Source organism: Aphidius gifuensis, linkage group LG1 (assembly GCF_014905175.1).
Source record: "Aphidius gifuensis isolate YNYX2018 linkage group LG1, ASM1490517v1, whole genome shotgun sequence".
NCBI classification, from domain to species: domain Eukaryota; kingdom Metazoa; phylum Arthropoda; class Insecta; order Hymenoptera; family Braconidae; genus Aphidius; species Aphidius gifuensis.
Window position 1 is genome coordinate 28,916,285 of NC_057788.1, and position 15,330 is coordinate 28,931,614.

Here is a 15,330-nt window from a genome sequence, read left to right on the forward strand (position 1 = left end):
TTGCTTCTTCATACATATCTTATCTTGATAATATTTTAATTCTATTTACAAGTTTATTAAAGTCTCAGCCCATATTACGTACATGATCAGCTGATGCTACAAATGACATCATCCAATTAAATTTACTTTCATAAGATGGATGTAATACACAAGTGTTGCCAGTTTTTTGATACTTAACACAAATCTCAAACCTGCCACTTGCATGATTTACATGTTTATCAAAAAAAATTGTCTGATTATCTATGCAATTTAAAATAGATAAAATTGATTGATAAATTTTATCTAATATTATTTTTCTAACATGTTGATATAATTGAAAATTATTTATATTTTCATCAAAACATTCTAATATTTTTGGTAGTAACATTGAATTTTTATAGCAATGCTTTAATGATGAACTCAAATTATCAGCCTATATTTAAAATTAATAAATTAATTAATAAAATAAAGATAAGATTTTAAAATATATATTTACCTGTATAGCAGATATGATGATTTTATTTAAAGTTGATGTTTGATTTGTAAAACATTGATTTGTTTCATGTATTGTTAATTTTATTATTTCATCAATATACTGTTGTGGCAGGTTATAACAACAGGAACAATTTATTTTGTCATTGCTTGAAATACTAATGATGCTTTTAAAATTATTGGTAATTATATTTGTATTATTTATTAGCATATTGTTGTATGATGATTCAATTGTTTGAAACATTATTTTTTGATGATTGTATATGCTGGTTAAGCTTTCATTCCATTCTGCTGACTCAATAGTTGTTGATACGTTAATAAGTTCCTATTAAAAAAATTGATTAATATATAATAATCATTGGCAATCAAAAAAATGATGGGGAATTAATTTTAGCTAATTGACTCACGTGAAACATCATCAGCGGTTGTTTTTTAACACACGTGTTAAATTTATTTGTTATATTATTTAATTTTTGAGTTAAAAGTTTCATAACATTTTCAATACAGTGATTCATTGATAAAACCATAGAGTTGCTATTGTTCTTTAATGTATTTGTAATATTTTTATATACTTGAATTTTTGTTTCATTTTTAATATTCATATTTTCATCTATACATTTTAAAATATTTTTAACTGTTTGTTGATTTTTTTTATCATAACATTGTGCAAACGCTGATTGCACATAATTCGACTATTAAAAGTTCATTAATTAATATAAAATTAAATATAGCTGATTTATGAATAGAAAAAAAAAAATGGATGTACTTACTGAGATGTTTTTAAATAAGGAATTATCAAACAATGCTATTTGATTGTTTAAACATTTATCATTATCATCAATCGTATTTATTGATTCAGTTAATATTGATGCCTTTGAAATTTCTAAACAAACTGAGATATTAATTCCTTTAATTTTATTCATAAAACCTAAATTTTTATTTTTACTAATTAAAGGTAAATAAATTTTATCAATATTTCGAGAATACATATAAAATTTATCGTAAAATAATTTTATCTGATCGTTATAAAGACTAGAAATATTTTTGGCCGATTCGATTGGATTTTTTTTTGATAATTTTATTGCATTTGCCTGATTGGAAAAAAAAAAAAACGAAAAATTAAAAATAATTGATAATTAAAGCGTTTTTAAATTTGAAATATATTTTAAAAATAAAATTAAATCATTTACTTACAGAAAATATTAACAGAATGAAAATAATAAATTTCTTTATATTTAAATAATTATCGATAATTAATTTTGCCATTGCGGAAAAATATTCTCATATATCGTTGGTCAATTTAAATAAGAAAAGATGATACGTACTTAATTTCAAATTAAACTGTTAATTTTTTGAGCTCAACTCTCTCTTATATTCATTTTTTTTTACGGTTTCATTATCACAAATAATACACGTGTATATAATTTTAAAAATTAGTGTCTTAATTTTTGACAAGTTAATCTTTGAGAAAAATTAAAATTGAGTTCATTTTGGTGGTATAATTATAATAATAATATAATGAATGACTTTTTTTGACTGTTTTATCAAGGTTTCAATTTGTAATCTAGACTTTAGATAAATTTTAATTCTTTTTACATAACTTTTTCTGTATTAAATGTACTGCCAGACAATAAGACATTTTTTTTTTTAACTTGTCAAACATAATATCTATTTGCTTTAGCCAACGGAAATTTTTATTCTTTTTTAAAAATAATTTTTTTTTAATTTGCACGCAAATTTTAAGTAAATATTACATCAATCTACTTATTTAATTTTTTTTAATGTCTTTATTAGTACACTGAAATATTTTTTGTATTATCTTTAACTTTATATAACATAATTTTTTTCATTATGAATAAATTAAGCAATTTTTTAATTATTTTTTATAGTAAAAAATAAAACAAAAACTTTAGAATAATATATAGATATTTATAAAAATTTTACAAACAACAATCGTCTTTGTTATAATAACTATTTTATTTTTTATTCAAATATAAATTAGTTTATTTGTCACGTACATAGGTGATGGATATAAAATAGAGGGTTCTCACAATCTCGTTAAACCATAAAACATAATCAAATATAATAAGATAAATAATAAATAAAATAGGGTAAGATGAAAGGAAAAACCTTTTATAGATTTTTTTAGGCTTTATCGTTTGGTATCAGAAGATGAATAAAAATATATATATTCAATCGCTTTCTTTTCTTGAAAAAAAAATTAAAAAGGGCACGTAGGGTCGTCAAATATATACTGCCAACCACAATATGACTCAGCCAAAAAAATATAAAAAAAAAAACTAGCCATATCTGTGTATAAGTTTTGATAAATATACAAAGTGCCCAAGGCACTTTATAAAACTGGCCCCTTCAATTGCTAAAATAGGGATGAAAAAAAAAATGGCTTTGTCCAGTCTCCCTAATTTACTTTTTTATATTTTTTCTTCGATTGCAAGCTGCTAATTCGAATTGACAGTCGCACGTGCATAAAATCCCGAGAGAAAGCAATGAGATATTGAACTGAATATAAGAGGCCAATTTCAAGATTTGTTTTATATATTTTTTATTTTATTTTTGTACATATACTTTGTCTTGAAAATGTCTTGAATGCGTTGGTGGGTGTCAGAAAAAAAATATATATATTTCTACTTTAGGGAATCGAGACATTTGATATTCATTTTATGGGTTGTATATTTATTTCTAATGATCTTCTAACTCGCATAGACACACCCTTATTATTTTCAATTTAATTCGCATTTGGTGACCCCTTCTATTTTTTTTTTTTATTTCTTTTTACAATACCCCAAAGAATTTACCAAAAAAAAATCATTAAAATATTTATTACATATCTATTTTATTAATTTTCACAATCAATTATCAAAAATATTTTGTATTAAATTTAATTTGTTTATAATTATAGCTAAAAAATACATAAATAAATTTTTTTTTTGTACTATTTATTTGTTTTATTAATGGAATATCTAGAAAATCAATTTGTTGGTTTTATTTTTATTTCCATTATTTATTTATTCTGGTAATACACACAGTTGTCTGATCAATTTTTATTAATACATTTGACATGTTGACATAAATGTCAGTTTTACAAGTTTTTAATGAAACGCCACTACATGGAACATAGTTCAATAAAATTCAACACTATTGTTGAATAATATATAAAGAAAAAAAAAATAATTAAAAAAATAAATAAATATAAAACAGATAATAAAGTGGATTTAACTGTCACAAGGTATCATCGACATCTGGCAGTTATCCGATAATAAGCTTCAAAAGAAAAAATAACAAAAAAACTTTTTACATACATACAATAAAAACCCTCGTGTGCTTAGTCAGTATAAATTTAAGAAAAAAAAAAATATAGCCTAAGTAATAATACACATAGTGTTTTTGTCAAAAGTTTAGAAAAAAAAATTACTGTGGCTTCTTTCAACTCATTTAAATGTAATACGAAACACACCCTTTCAAGAAATAAAAAAAAAAATTAAAAAAATAGTTTACCTGGAACAATAATTAATCAACTCGATTGAATTTAAAAAAAAATATATTTTCTATAATGACATCATCAATGGGGAGCTCTTTGAATATTTCCTGATCTTTGTAGATAATAATTATCATCAAAGATCTTTTTCTACTGGATCTCCTAGCTGTATTTTTTTTTTTTATTTCGATATGCTTTTTTTTTTTTTTTTCTTGGATTATTCAACCAAGTTTCCGTCAAAATGTAACCCGACTATTTATTCTCCATCATGTCTCACGATTCAAACAAGCCTCCATGGAATATATCGTCTTCATCCTGTATCTCTAACTGTCATCTTGGTAATATGATATCCACACTAGCTACTCAAAAATCCAAAAAATATATATAATCATTCAACCGTCTCAAAGAAACCACTGTGTTATTATATTTTCTATATTTTTTTTCATATCAATCATTTTTTGTTTCATTCAAAATATCATTAATAAATTTTTAAAATTAAATTAACTTATTTCTCGTCAAACAGTTAAATAAATCAATAATAAATACAAAAAAAAATCATTATTATATTATCATTTTATAAATCAAAATGAGGAAGAGAAAAAAAAAATCTCACGATTAATTATTTAAAGTAATAATTATGGTTAAATAAATTTTCAATATGCATCCGGTTTTATTCATCTTGTCAATCTCAAACCACATTTTTAAAAAAATCTCAGCCTATTGCAATTTATTATTTGCCAAAGTGTATTCATGTGGAATACAAGAGCTTTTTTTTTTTTTTATAAAATAATAATTTATTCAATTGACATGTCAGTTTTAAATTACATGGGAATGAAAATTAATTACATATGTTATTTAATTCTATATCCCTCCTATCATCATCACTCGTTATTTATATTCTATTTTAATTTCATAAAATTTTTACAATGGCATTTGTAAAATTTATATTACTAATATATAACAAATAATTATTTTTTTTCTTTTTTTAATTATCATTATTTATTTGTTTGTTTATTTCTTCAAACTGAATGACATATATGAAAATACAGATAGAAAAAATCAATGTATATTTATTTATCTTTTTTAAATAAAACATAAAATATTTCCAGTTATTATTATGAATCATTAAAACGACTTTTTAAATATGTATATTTATATGAACTCATTTATAAGTTTAAATATGTGCATATGTGTATGGGTATGTTTGTTAAAAGTATAGGGCTTAAACAGGCTTTAAGTGAGGGAATGCATTGAGTGAATGAGTAAAGAAAAAATATATAAAATAAAAATAATAAAGAGAGTGGGAAAGATTTTGTGAATGTTGGCTACTGAAGAAATCGACACACCAGTCGACTATGGCATGTCAATGCCTTCTGGTTTAAAATCATCAGACATTTTAATAATTATTTATTCAAATAATATTTTAATTATTGTGTGACAGGTGGTTTTTTTGTTGTGACAATTTTAATTTTAATAATTAAAAATCAATTTAAGTGACCTTTAAAATACAACAAATTTTTTCAATTGAAATTTTATATTTTATGAGGTATATGCAATATTTTTTTCTCAACAATTTGATAATTTTATTTTATTGAATTTTCATAAATTGTTTACTTTTTTTTTTTGTGTAATAAATGGATTTTTATTTTTTTTTTTAAATTCATGTCACGTTTATAAATCTCGTGATATTAGAGTGAAATTGAAAGGGTGAAAGAAGAAGAAAAAAAAAAATAGTATATGGTCCAGCAGGTGGTTCACAAACCACAAAAGCACCCCCAAGACGACCACTCACATTCTGAGTATGAAGGGATCATTAATTTCATAATATAAGATCGATTGATCGTGCCCAGACTAGCAAATGAATTATCTACGATAAGAAATTTTATTAAAATATCAAAAATATATGCCTAGTCACGTCGTAACTATTTTCAAACTTTAAAAAAATTATACTTTTATTATTATTTGTCAATAGTAAAATAGTAATAGTAAAATTTATTTATTAATATTCAATGAAATAATTTACTTTGTGTCAATAAAAACAAAAAAATTATTTGAAATTTAAAAGCAATCAAGATCAACGAAATTTATTATTGAAAATTCAACGAGATAAATTATCCAATGAATATTTTTTTCACAAAAATTTTAAAATGAGAATATTTTTTATAAAAGAGAAAAAAATTCTTGAGGTTTTTTTTTTTACTTTTAGTAATTTAACAACTTGTAATATATACGAGTTCATTAAAAAATCTTAACGATCATAAATTCATGTAATTTGGCATCATAAAATATCCATTGATTTTTTATTCATTTATTCCCACACTTAAAAAAAAAAAACAAGTGTTATAATAATTTTCCGGATGATTTATCATAAAATAATAAATATAAAAATATTAATAGTAAATTAAAAAACAAAATATATTAAAAAAAAAAAGCTAAACGGAAGTTAAATCTCGTGCAGTAAATAATCAGTCTAATGTAATCTGTTGTAACTGGGATAAATGATTGAGTAAAATTTCAAATAGACTGTCGCAAAATACAAGTACTTTAAATATATATATATGTTGTTTAAATTATGGTAGTTTATTTAGCCTACAGGCCATTACACTCTTGGTCGAACATGAGACAGAATGAAATAGAAAGAATAATAAATAACAAAAAAATAAAAGATAAAAACAAATAAATTAAATATATAAATAGAAAAAATATTTTATTATATATTCAGAGTGATTGTATTAATGAGTCAATTGTTTTTTAATCGAGTTGCAATCAATGACAATATATATCGAGTATAAATATTACTATAAATAGTCGAGTGATACTTCTTAAAAATAATCCACATTTAATTATAATAAAACAATTTAATTGCAAACAATAATTAAATATGAAAAGTAGATTGTTTTTTATTTATTTAAATTAATTTTAATTGTAAAAAAAAAAAAAAGTATTTTGTTTTATTTTGAAATGAGAGTTGGATATATTTTATTATTAAGTACTTGGTTAGACATCTTCAAACACGTTTAGATTGCCAATTGAGATATGAATAATTCTGTCTGGATTGAACTTTGGCCCAGACGATGGCCCACGACACAAGCCAAGTAAAGGTATATACTAGTTTTTTTTTTTTTTTGTTTTGCTAGTGCACCTACGCTATTAAACCAACCAGTTTCATCCAACATATAGATATCAAAAACTTACCTCAATATCCATCCAGATAAAATGATGGTGTTTTTTTTTTTTTTTTATTCTTTTAGATTTGAAAAAAAAGATTTTCTTTTTCATTTTTTTATTCAGACAGGATTTCATGGGTGTTAAGAAACAGAATGAGCACTTTAAAACGACATTTGAATTAATGGACCAAGCAAAATCCAAGTGTGAAAGTCACATTTAAAAGGGAATTGACCTCACTGATACGCTTTTTATTTTCATATTAAATAATATGTATAAATAAATTATACTACTTTTTCATTGTTTAAATATAAATTTAATAATTTATAAAATATTTTTATGTATAATTGAATATTAATTATGATTATTTATTTATTTCAGGAGGTTTTAAAAACGGTAATGGTGCTATTGGAAGTGCAAGTAGTTCAAGAAGTACAAGTCCAAGTCAACAACAACCACCACAAAGTGGTTTATCATTTATTCCACAACCAAGAAATCAAAGTACAACAAATCGTCAGCCAACAGCAACAACACCAAGGTAAAAAAAAATAATAAAAACCAATAAATAATTAATTTTTCTATAATAATTATCATTATATTAATAAATTTTTTTATTTTTTATTAATGATAGCCCAAGAGCATCGACAGTTGGTCGTCCAAGTGGTGGTTTACGTGTTCCACAACAATCACCATATTCATCATCATCACCAACAACACAACAACCACCACAACAACAACAACAACAACAAAATAAAAATTCTGTATTGGATAAATTTAAATTATTCAATAATAATAAAGATAAAAATCAAGAACGTGGTAAAGCATCATCTGGTGTATCAAAACGTACATCAAGTTCATCCGGGTTTTCATCAGCAAGATCAGAACATTCAGATAGTTCAACATCATTATGTGAACAAGGAAAATTAACAACAATTGAAACACCTAAAACACGTGTATTAAAAACAAAATTACAAACTAAAACAACAAAACAATCAAGTCCAAAAACTGGTAGAAAAGAACAAACAAAATCACAAAGTAAAATTGCTAGAACAAAATTAACAAATGATAAATTATCATATTCATCAACAATTGATGATAGTAAAACAATTAATAAAATAACAAATAATATTGTTGTTAATAATACAACAAAATTACAAGTTGATAAAAAAACAATTAACAACAATGATACAATAAAACAACAACAACAAACATGTCAATTACAAAAATATAATTCATCAATTGTACAACCAGGTCATCATCAACAGCAACAACAACAACAACAACAAAAAGATTTAAAATTATCAACGAGTATTAAGACTGAACAAAAAACAATACAAAGACCAAAAATGGACTTACCAAGTAAATTAAATGATACTAAAATACAAAATTTAAAATTACCAATAAATGGTATTAATAAAGATATAAAAAATATAATTCCAAATGGTTTTATTAAAAATCATAATAATGATTGTCAAATTGTTGTTGATAATATTGATAAAAAAATATGTATTAATGAGATAAATAATATTGATGATAATAATGTTGAATTAACTGTAAATCATGAGACTGATATGACTAGTAATATTAAAAATCCAGAAAATGATAATGATCATGTAAATTTAATTGATAAAATTGATGATAAACATATTAATATGGATGATAAAAATACTATTGAAGATATACAAATTACAAATGATTATAATGAATCAATTATCAATGATAATAATCATATTAATGACAAAGAATTATCATCACCAATTCAAGATGATTTAAAAAGTCCACAAAAACAACAACAGCAACAATCTTGTGGTGTTAATAATTCTTGTCCATTACCAGGACCAAATGGTAGTGGACAAACAGCACCAGGATTGAGTCCAGGTTCAAGCATTCCAAAACCAATGGCACTTGTTAAAGGAACAACAAAACCAACAAAAGATATTAATCATATACAAAATTCAGCAAAATTAAAAATTGATAGTTTACATCGTAAACTTGATCCAAATACTGTTGCAATGGTATCACCAATGCCAAGTATATCTGATCTTATGTCAGAAAGTTCACATAGTAATTCAAATAGTACTGGACAAAGTAATTCAAGTGATAGTAGTGTTATTTATAGACCAAGTAGTGAAAGTGGTAGTGAAATTAAAACCATTCCAAATAGAAAAATTGATACGACTTTTGAACAAATGGAAAAGGTGAATTTTTTATTTTTTATTTATTATTTAGCTTTATTATTTATTTATTTTTAAATATACATTAGTTGTTTTATTTTTTTATTTGACAAAATGATGATATTTTTTGTTTAAATTTCATTTGTATTGTTGAACTTGAATGTTTTTTATCAATTTAGGTTGAAATTTTATTTATTTATTTGTTTATTTATTAGATAAATATTGTGTAACAAGATAAAAAAAAAAATAAGACACTGAAAAATGACGAAGTTTACAAGTTATCTGATGACTTTGTTTAATTTGTTTAATTTTAAAAAAGTCATCAAATACATTTATCTTTTTTATTTTTTCAAGATAAAATTTAACCATAATTTTTAAAATTAAGTAACTTTGTTAAATATTATAATTATGCAATTGACCTCAATTTTTCTAAAAGATTTTTTTTCTTACAATATTTTTAAATGAATATTTATTTTAATTTTTACAAACAAGTTCAAATCAACATGAAATTATTTAACAAGTTTAAAAAATTAAATAAAAATATAAAATTCGAAAAAAAAATATTCAACAACTTTTGCAACTAATATTTTAAAAGAAAAATTATATACTTTGAAAATTTAATTTTATAAATTGTGGATAAACTTGAGAATAAGATAGATTTTTTTAAAAAATATTTAAAAACTTTTAATGATAAAAATTTATAAATAAAATAATATTTCAGGTTTTATCAGAGTCAAATTGTGGTGGTAATGTTGTTGAAGATGATGCAGAAATGGATGTTAAACCAATGCTTCCAATTTTACCTGGTTATACACTTGGTGCACGTGGACTTCAAACACTACCTACACGTACAAACACAAGACAATATACAATACTTCATTCTTCATCACATCATCATGTTGCCCAAGATTATACAGACATTGACATTGCATCTGGTTATTTGAGTGACGGTGAAATTTTACGTGGTGGTATTAATGTTGGTAATCGTGCAATGTCTGATCTTTGTGATGGTTACATGTCTGAGGGTGGTGCTTCATTATACGCAAAACGTCTCAATCCATCTTACAGCCATGACCAAGAAAGGTAAGATTTCTTTTTCTTTTTTTATTTCTTTTTTCTTTAATTTTTCTTTTCCATTTTTATCATCAATTACTTTCCCATCAGTAACCACCAAAGAACTTACCAAGAAAAATATCTGTATATTTTTTTTTTCCTCTTAAACTTTTTCGTCAAGTATAGAAATTCTTTATGAATTTTTTTTTCTACTTTTTTATATTCAAACATTTTATCTTTATCGATGACGTGTCAGTAGAAATTGTCTGGAAACCTTGGCAATGATGCGATTGAATTTATTACAAGTTTATTGAATCAGAAACCACACATTGAATTTTATCAGTAGGGAGTGTCTCATACTAACAAGATTTTTCCCTTTTAAAAAAAAAAAATAATATCAAAATCCACTTGCAGAAATCATAGTCGAAAAGAATCAATTGATCATAAATTTATTTAATTAATAATAAAAAATAAATTAAATAATTATATATTGCTTTTAAAAAAGTAATTTAAAATTTATAAAATCGTGACTAATTATACTCAACAACTGCTAGTTTCAGTCGTCTTTTGAATTAATTATATCTAATTGAAAAACAAGCAATACACTTTCATATTTTTCAAGTTAATTGTAATTACTCGTCAACAATAATATACATCAAAATTCATTTGCATATTGTTTTAAAGTTTTCCATCTCAACAAAATAATTATAAAACAAAAAAATTAAATTCGAAACAAATTTATTTAAATTTAAATTATATTTTTAAAATTAAAATAATTCATTTGATAATGTATCTTATATTCTCATCACATTGTTAACGAAAAAAGGATAAAACTATGTCAAATTAATCGAACTGAATGATGTCAATCATATAGATAAATTTTTAGTAAAGGAAATAAGATAATTTTGATTATATTCGGACGAGAAAGTTTGAATTTTCCTCATTTATACGCTTGAGAAAGCATCACAAATACTATCAAAAAGGACAAAGATATTTTCAACAATCACGTAGACTATTTCCAACAGTTTTTCTATATCTATATTAACTGATATCTTGTTATTTCATTCTATACCTTCTTTATCTCATCATCGTCATCATCCCTCTGATAAAACTCTCATACCTATTTTAAAAATACCCTTTAGCGTTTTCTTGTATATTTTTCATGAATCTTTAAACCACGCCAAACTTGTATTAAATCCCTCTTGTATAATATAACTCAATTGTTATAAACATAGTGCATATCATTCTCTCGGTAAAATTTAACTTAACACAACGGAAATTCAATATACTCATCCCCTGTTATTATTTTCAACTTGAGGGGAAATATATTGCCCTTTTTTTTTTTTTAATGACAAGGGTTCTTTGATATCTTAAATTTTGCCATAATACAGTGATTATTATAGTAAGAAAAAATAATAAAATATTTTCATATTGATTATATTGTTTTTGGTGTTGTTATAAAATAGCCAAAGTACCATTATTTTATATAGATAATAAATTTAACAATAAAAAAAAACCGTAAACCAAATTATTGGTATTTTTATTTTGGCAAAATTAAATTGACAAGTGTTTTTTAATTGTTTAATTAATATTAAAATAAATAAATATTTTATGCTTTTTTTTGTGCTATTTTTGTGTGGAACTCGCGATTTTTGTGCTTTTATATATTTTTTTTATGCAATGTTTTGCCACCTTAATATTAAGTCAACACAACTTCTTTAATAATTAACTTATTCCAGTGAACTCTTGACCAAAATTATGTGCTTTTTATGTGTTTTCATTCTACGTTTAAATTAATTTTTTATTTCAATTACTTTTTATTTAAATAATTTTTTTTTAATAATGTTAAAAAGTATTTAAATAAAAATTTTAAAAAATTAACTTAAACTAAGAATGAAAACTACATAAACATATTATTTTTATTAGAAATTAAGTTAATTATTAAGTTTTGTTAACAATTATACTAATCATTATAAAAATTATTTAAATAAAAAGTAATTGAAATAAAAAATAAACTCAAACGTAGAATGAAAACACATAAAAAGCACATAATTTTGATCAAGAGTTCCTTAGAAAAAGTTAATTATTGAAGAAGTTGTGTTGACTTAATATCAAAGTGGCAAAACATCGCATTAAAAAAATATATAAAAGCACGAAAATCGCGAGTTCCACACAAAAATAACACAAAAAATATCAGTTTGTGCCCATTGTGGTGTGCTAACTTTCTAGAGGTTATATCAAATGACTTGAAAATTTATTTATTTGCTTATTATATTTATTTAATTTATTTATTATTTTATTGAGATTTTAATTTTAAATATTGTTACGTGTTTTTATGTTTTTTCAATTATTTATAATTTCATGGATTGATGATAAATTTTGGGGTGATGAGGGTTGTATTAATTGAATGGTATGTTATGAATTTTGTTTAATCATTTATTTGATTGGCATTTAAATTTGTACGTTTTAATTGATATTTATTATTCAACTGCTGGGGTGTTTTAATTTTAATATATAATTTACTTGCTAATTTTATCGAAAATATACATTTTTTATCTATTTATTTATTTATATATCAATTTTATTTTTACATTTATCGATTGGTTTTTTTTCCTCTTTTTATTAATATATTTTATAATTGAATTTTCATTTGATATTTTTTTTTTATCTTCAAATAAAATTTTAATATTATATGACTCTTCAAGTATTTCAATTTTCGAATATAAATTATAAATTATAGATCAAGAAATCAAGAAATTATATATTAAAAATAAAAGTTAATAATAATTTCAAATCAAAAACTTATATAGAAATTTTTTGGTGAATTCAAATTTACTATTTGACAATATTTTTTATGAGACATTTTAAAATCAGATTGAACAAATACTTTATCACAAGTACACATATACCTATAGATATTCACATTTATCGTCCCAGGAATTTTCGATCTCCCGGGTTTTACTAAACCCCCTCCATCTAAAATTTTCCTTCCATAGAGAGAAAACAACATTATCACTGAGTCTGACTGATAGACGCATTGTACGATAAGACCAGCAGACACACTACGTAAATTTGTTCCCTTATTCGTATCAAATCCATCAGGATAAATTCACAAAAACTAAATTTACTAGATATTTTTTTTTTTCTTTTTTTTCATCCATACCACTTCTATAAATAAAAATTTATCACACTCTAAAAAAATATTTATCAAAAAATTTTAAAACTTAAAATCAAAAATATAATTTAATTTATATATATTTATAAAAATTATCTATGAATTATTCAGCTGTAATATGGTTATATTTATTTGTTATTCAAACCATCAACCATTTCTGTCTTAAAAAAATTTATATATGAAAATCCGTTGACCATGAAAGACTTTTTTCGTAAAATTTTCTCTTGGCTTTTTTTTGCATTAGTTTTATGACAGTGTGAAAAATTTATCGATATACCCTCTTTTTTTACCCTCCTTAAAGACATTCATCAAAAATCAGATATACTAATTTTCACAAAGAAATTCTAAATTTACTGAGAAATTTAAAAAATATTTATAAATTAAAAAATTATTTATTTTATCATACATTCTACAATATAAAAATTTAACTATATTAATAATGATTAATTCATTATTAAATATATATGTTAAATTTTAAAATATTTATAATAAAAAATTTAAAATTTAAAATTATTATTGTTATCATGAAATTTTCTTGTCTAAATTTTGGCAAAATATAAAACATATTGTTTTATTTAATATTTTTATTATTATCTTCACAGGAAAAGTATAAAACAGTGAAATTAATACAAAAAAAAAAGAAAAAGAAATTTTGTGATTTTAAATTTTATATTTCTAATTTAATTTTTATATTTCGAGATATTTTTTTATAAATTAATAATCATTTTTAGTGTTAGTGTATTTTTATTGAATAGAAAAAAAAAAAAATTTTATAATAATCATCAATCGGCTGGATAACATTGTCTGCTATTCTCAAAGTCAAGGTACAATGAACTTTCTATTTTTATATAAAAACTATTACTATTAAAAAAAAAAATATTGAATATAATTTTTTTTCATTTAAATTAATAAAATAGAGTATAAATATAATTTTAAAAAATTTTGAAATAATAAATTTAAATTTACTTTTAATTGATGAAAAAATAAAAAAACAATAAAGAAATTATTTCTTTTATTTTCCTTTTGTCAATTTATTCAGAGGTGAAGTGAAAAAAGCTCAAATAAAATTAGATGAAAAAAAAAATATAATAATTGTATAAGAATAAAATAATAATAAAAATAATTCAGATCGATATACAAGTCACCCTTTTTAGATAAGAAAATGTTAAAATGATATAATATATTTTTAAAATTAATTCTTATGAAATTTTTTTGGAAAAATTTTTCAAATTCATTGTAACGGTTATAAGAAGAATTGAAGTTATCTGGGGTATATTGAGAGTGGGGTTGAATGAAAATATATATATCCTGGGGCGAGTCACCCTTGGGTTTTGATATTGCCCCAGCAGTCAGTCCGGTGTGTCACACAAAAGCCGTCGCGTCGATAATTGGTATTACCTAAAATATCAAATGCCTAAAGGCAAATTCAACACAAATTTAAGATCCATCAAAATACACATATACTCACACATTTTATCATATATACACATCAATATTTAATCTCATCAAATTTAAATTTACGAGTATACATCAACACCTTGATTATTGTTTTTCCTTCTTTATTATTTTTCTTTTATTTATTATCGATTTATCTTTTTATTTTTTTATAATTAAAAATCATACTATATTTCATTTGACTGTATAAAATATGAATTATTAAAATATCAATCAAATAATCATTGTCATTTTAATCCTCTTAAATATATATTTAAAAATTTAAGTTGAAAATTTTATTATTATTTTTAAAACCCCTTCGTTGTATTTTAATTTGAATGTTATGACAAAAATAATGAATA

The 15,330-nt window shown here is 22.5% G+C and overlaps 1 protein-coding gene across 6 annotated transcripts in view; it reads left to right on the forward strand.

Moving 5' to 3' along the window:
- The window catches only part of LOC122860119 (protein sickie-like), a 112,343-nt gene that overhangs the window by 68,261 nt on the left and 28,752 nt on the right, over window positions 1–15,330 (forward strand). For all 6 annotated transcript variants that reach the window (XM_044163783.1, XM_044163780.1, XM_044163781.1 and 3 more), the window contains 3 exons: window positions 7,514–7,670; window positions 7,764–9,330; window positions 10,028–10,389. In XM_044163783.1, the coding sequence (XP_044019718.1) occupies window positions 7,514–7,670; window positions 7,764–9,330; window positions 10,028–10,389 (2,086 nt within the window). The remainder of the gene's footprint in view (window positions 1–7,513; window positions 7,671–7,763; window positions 9,331–10,027; window positions 10,390–15,330) is intronic.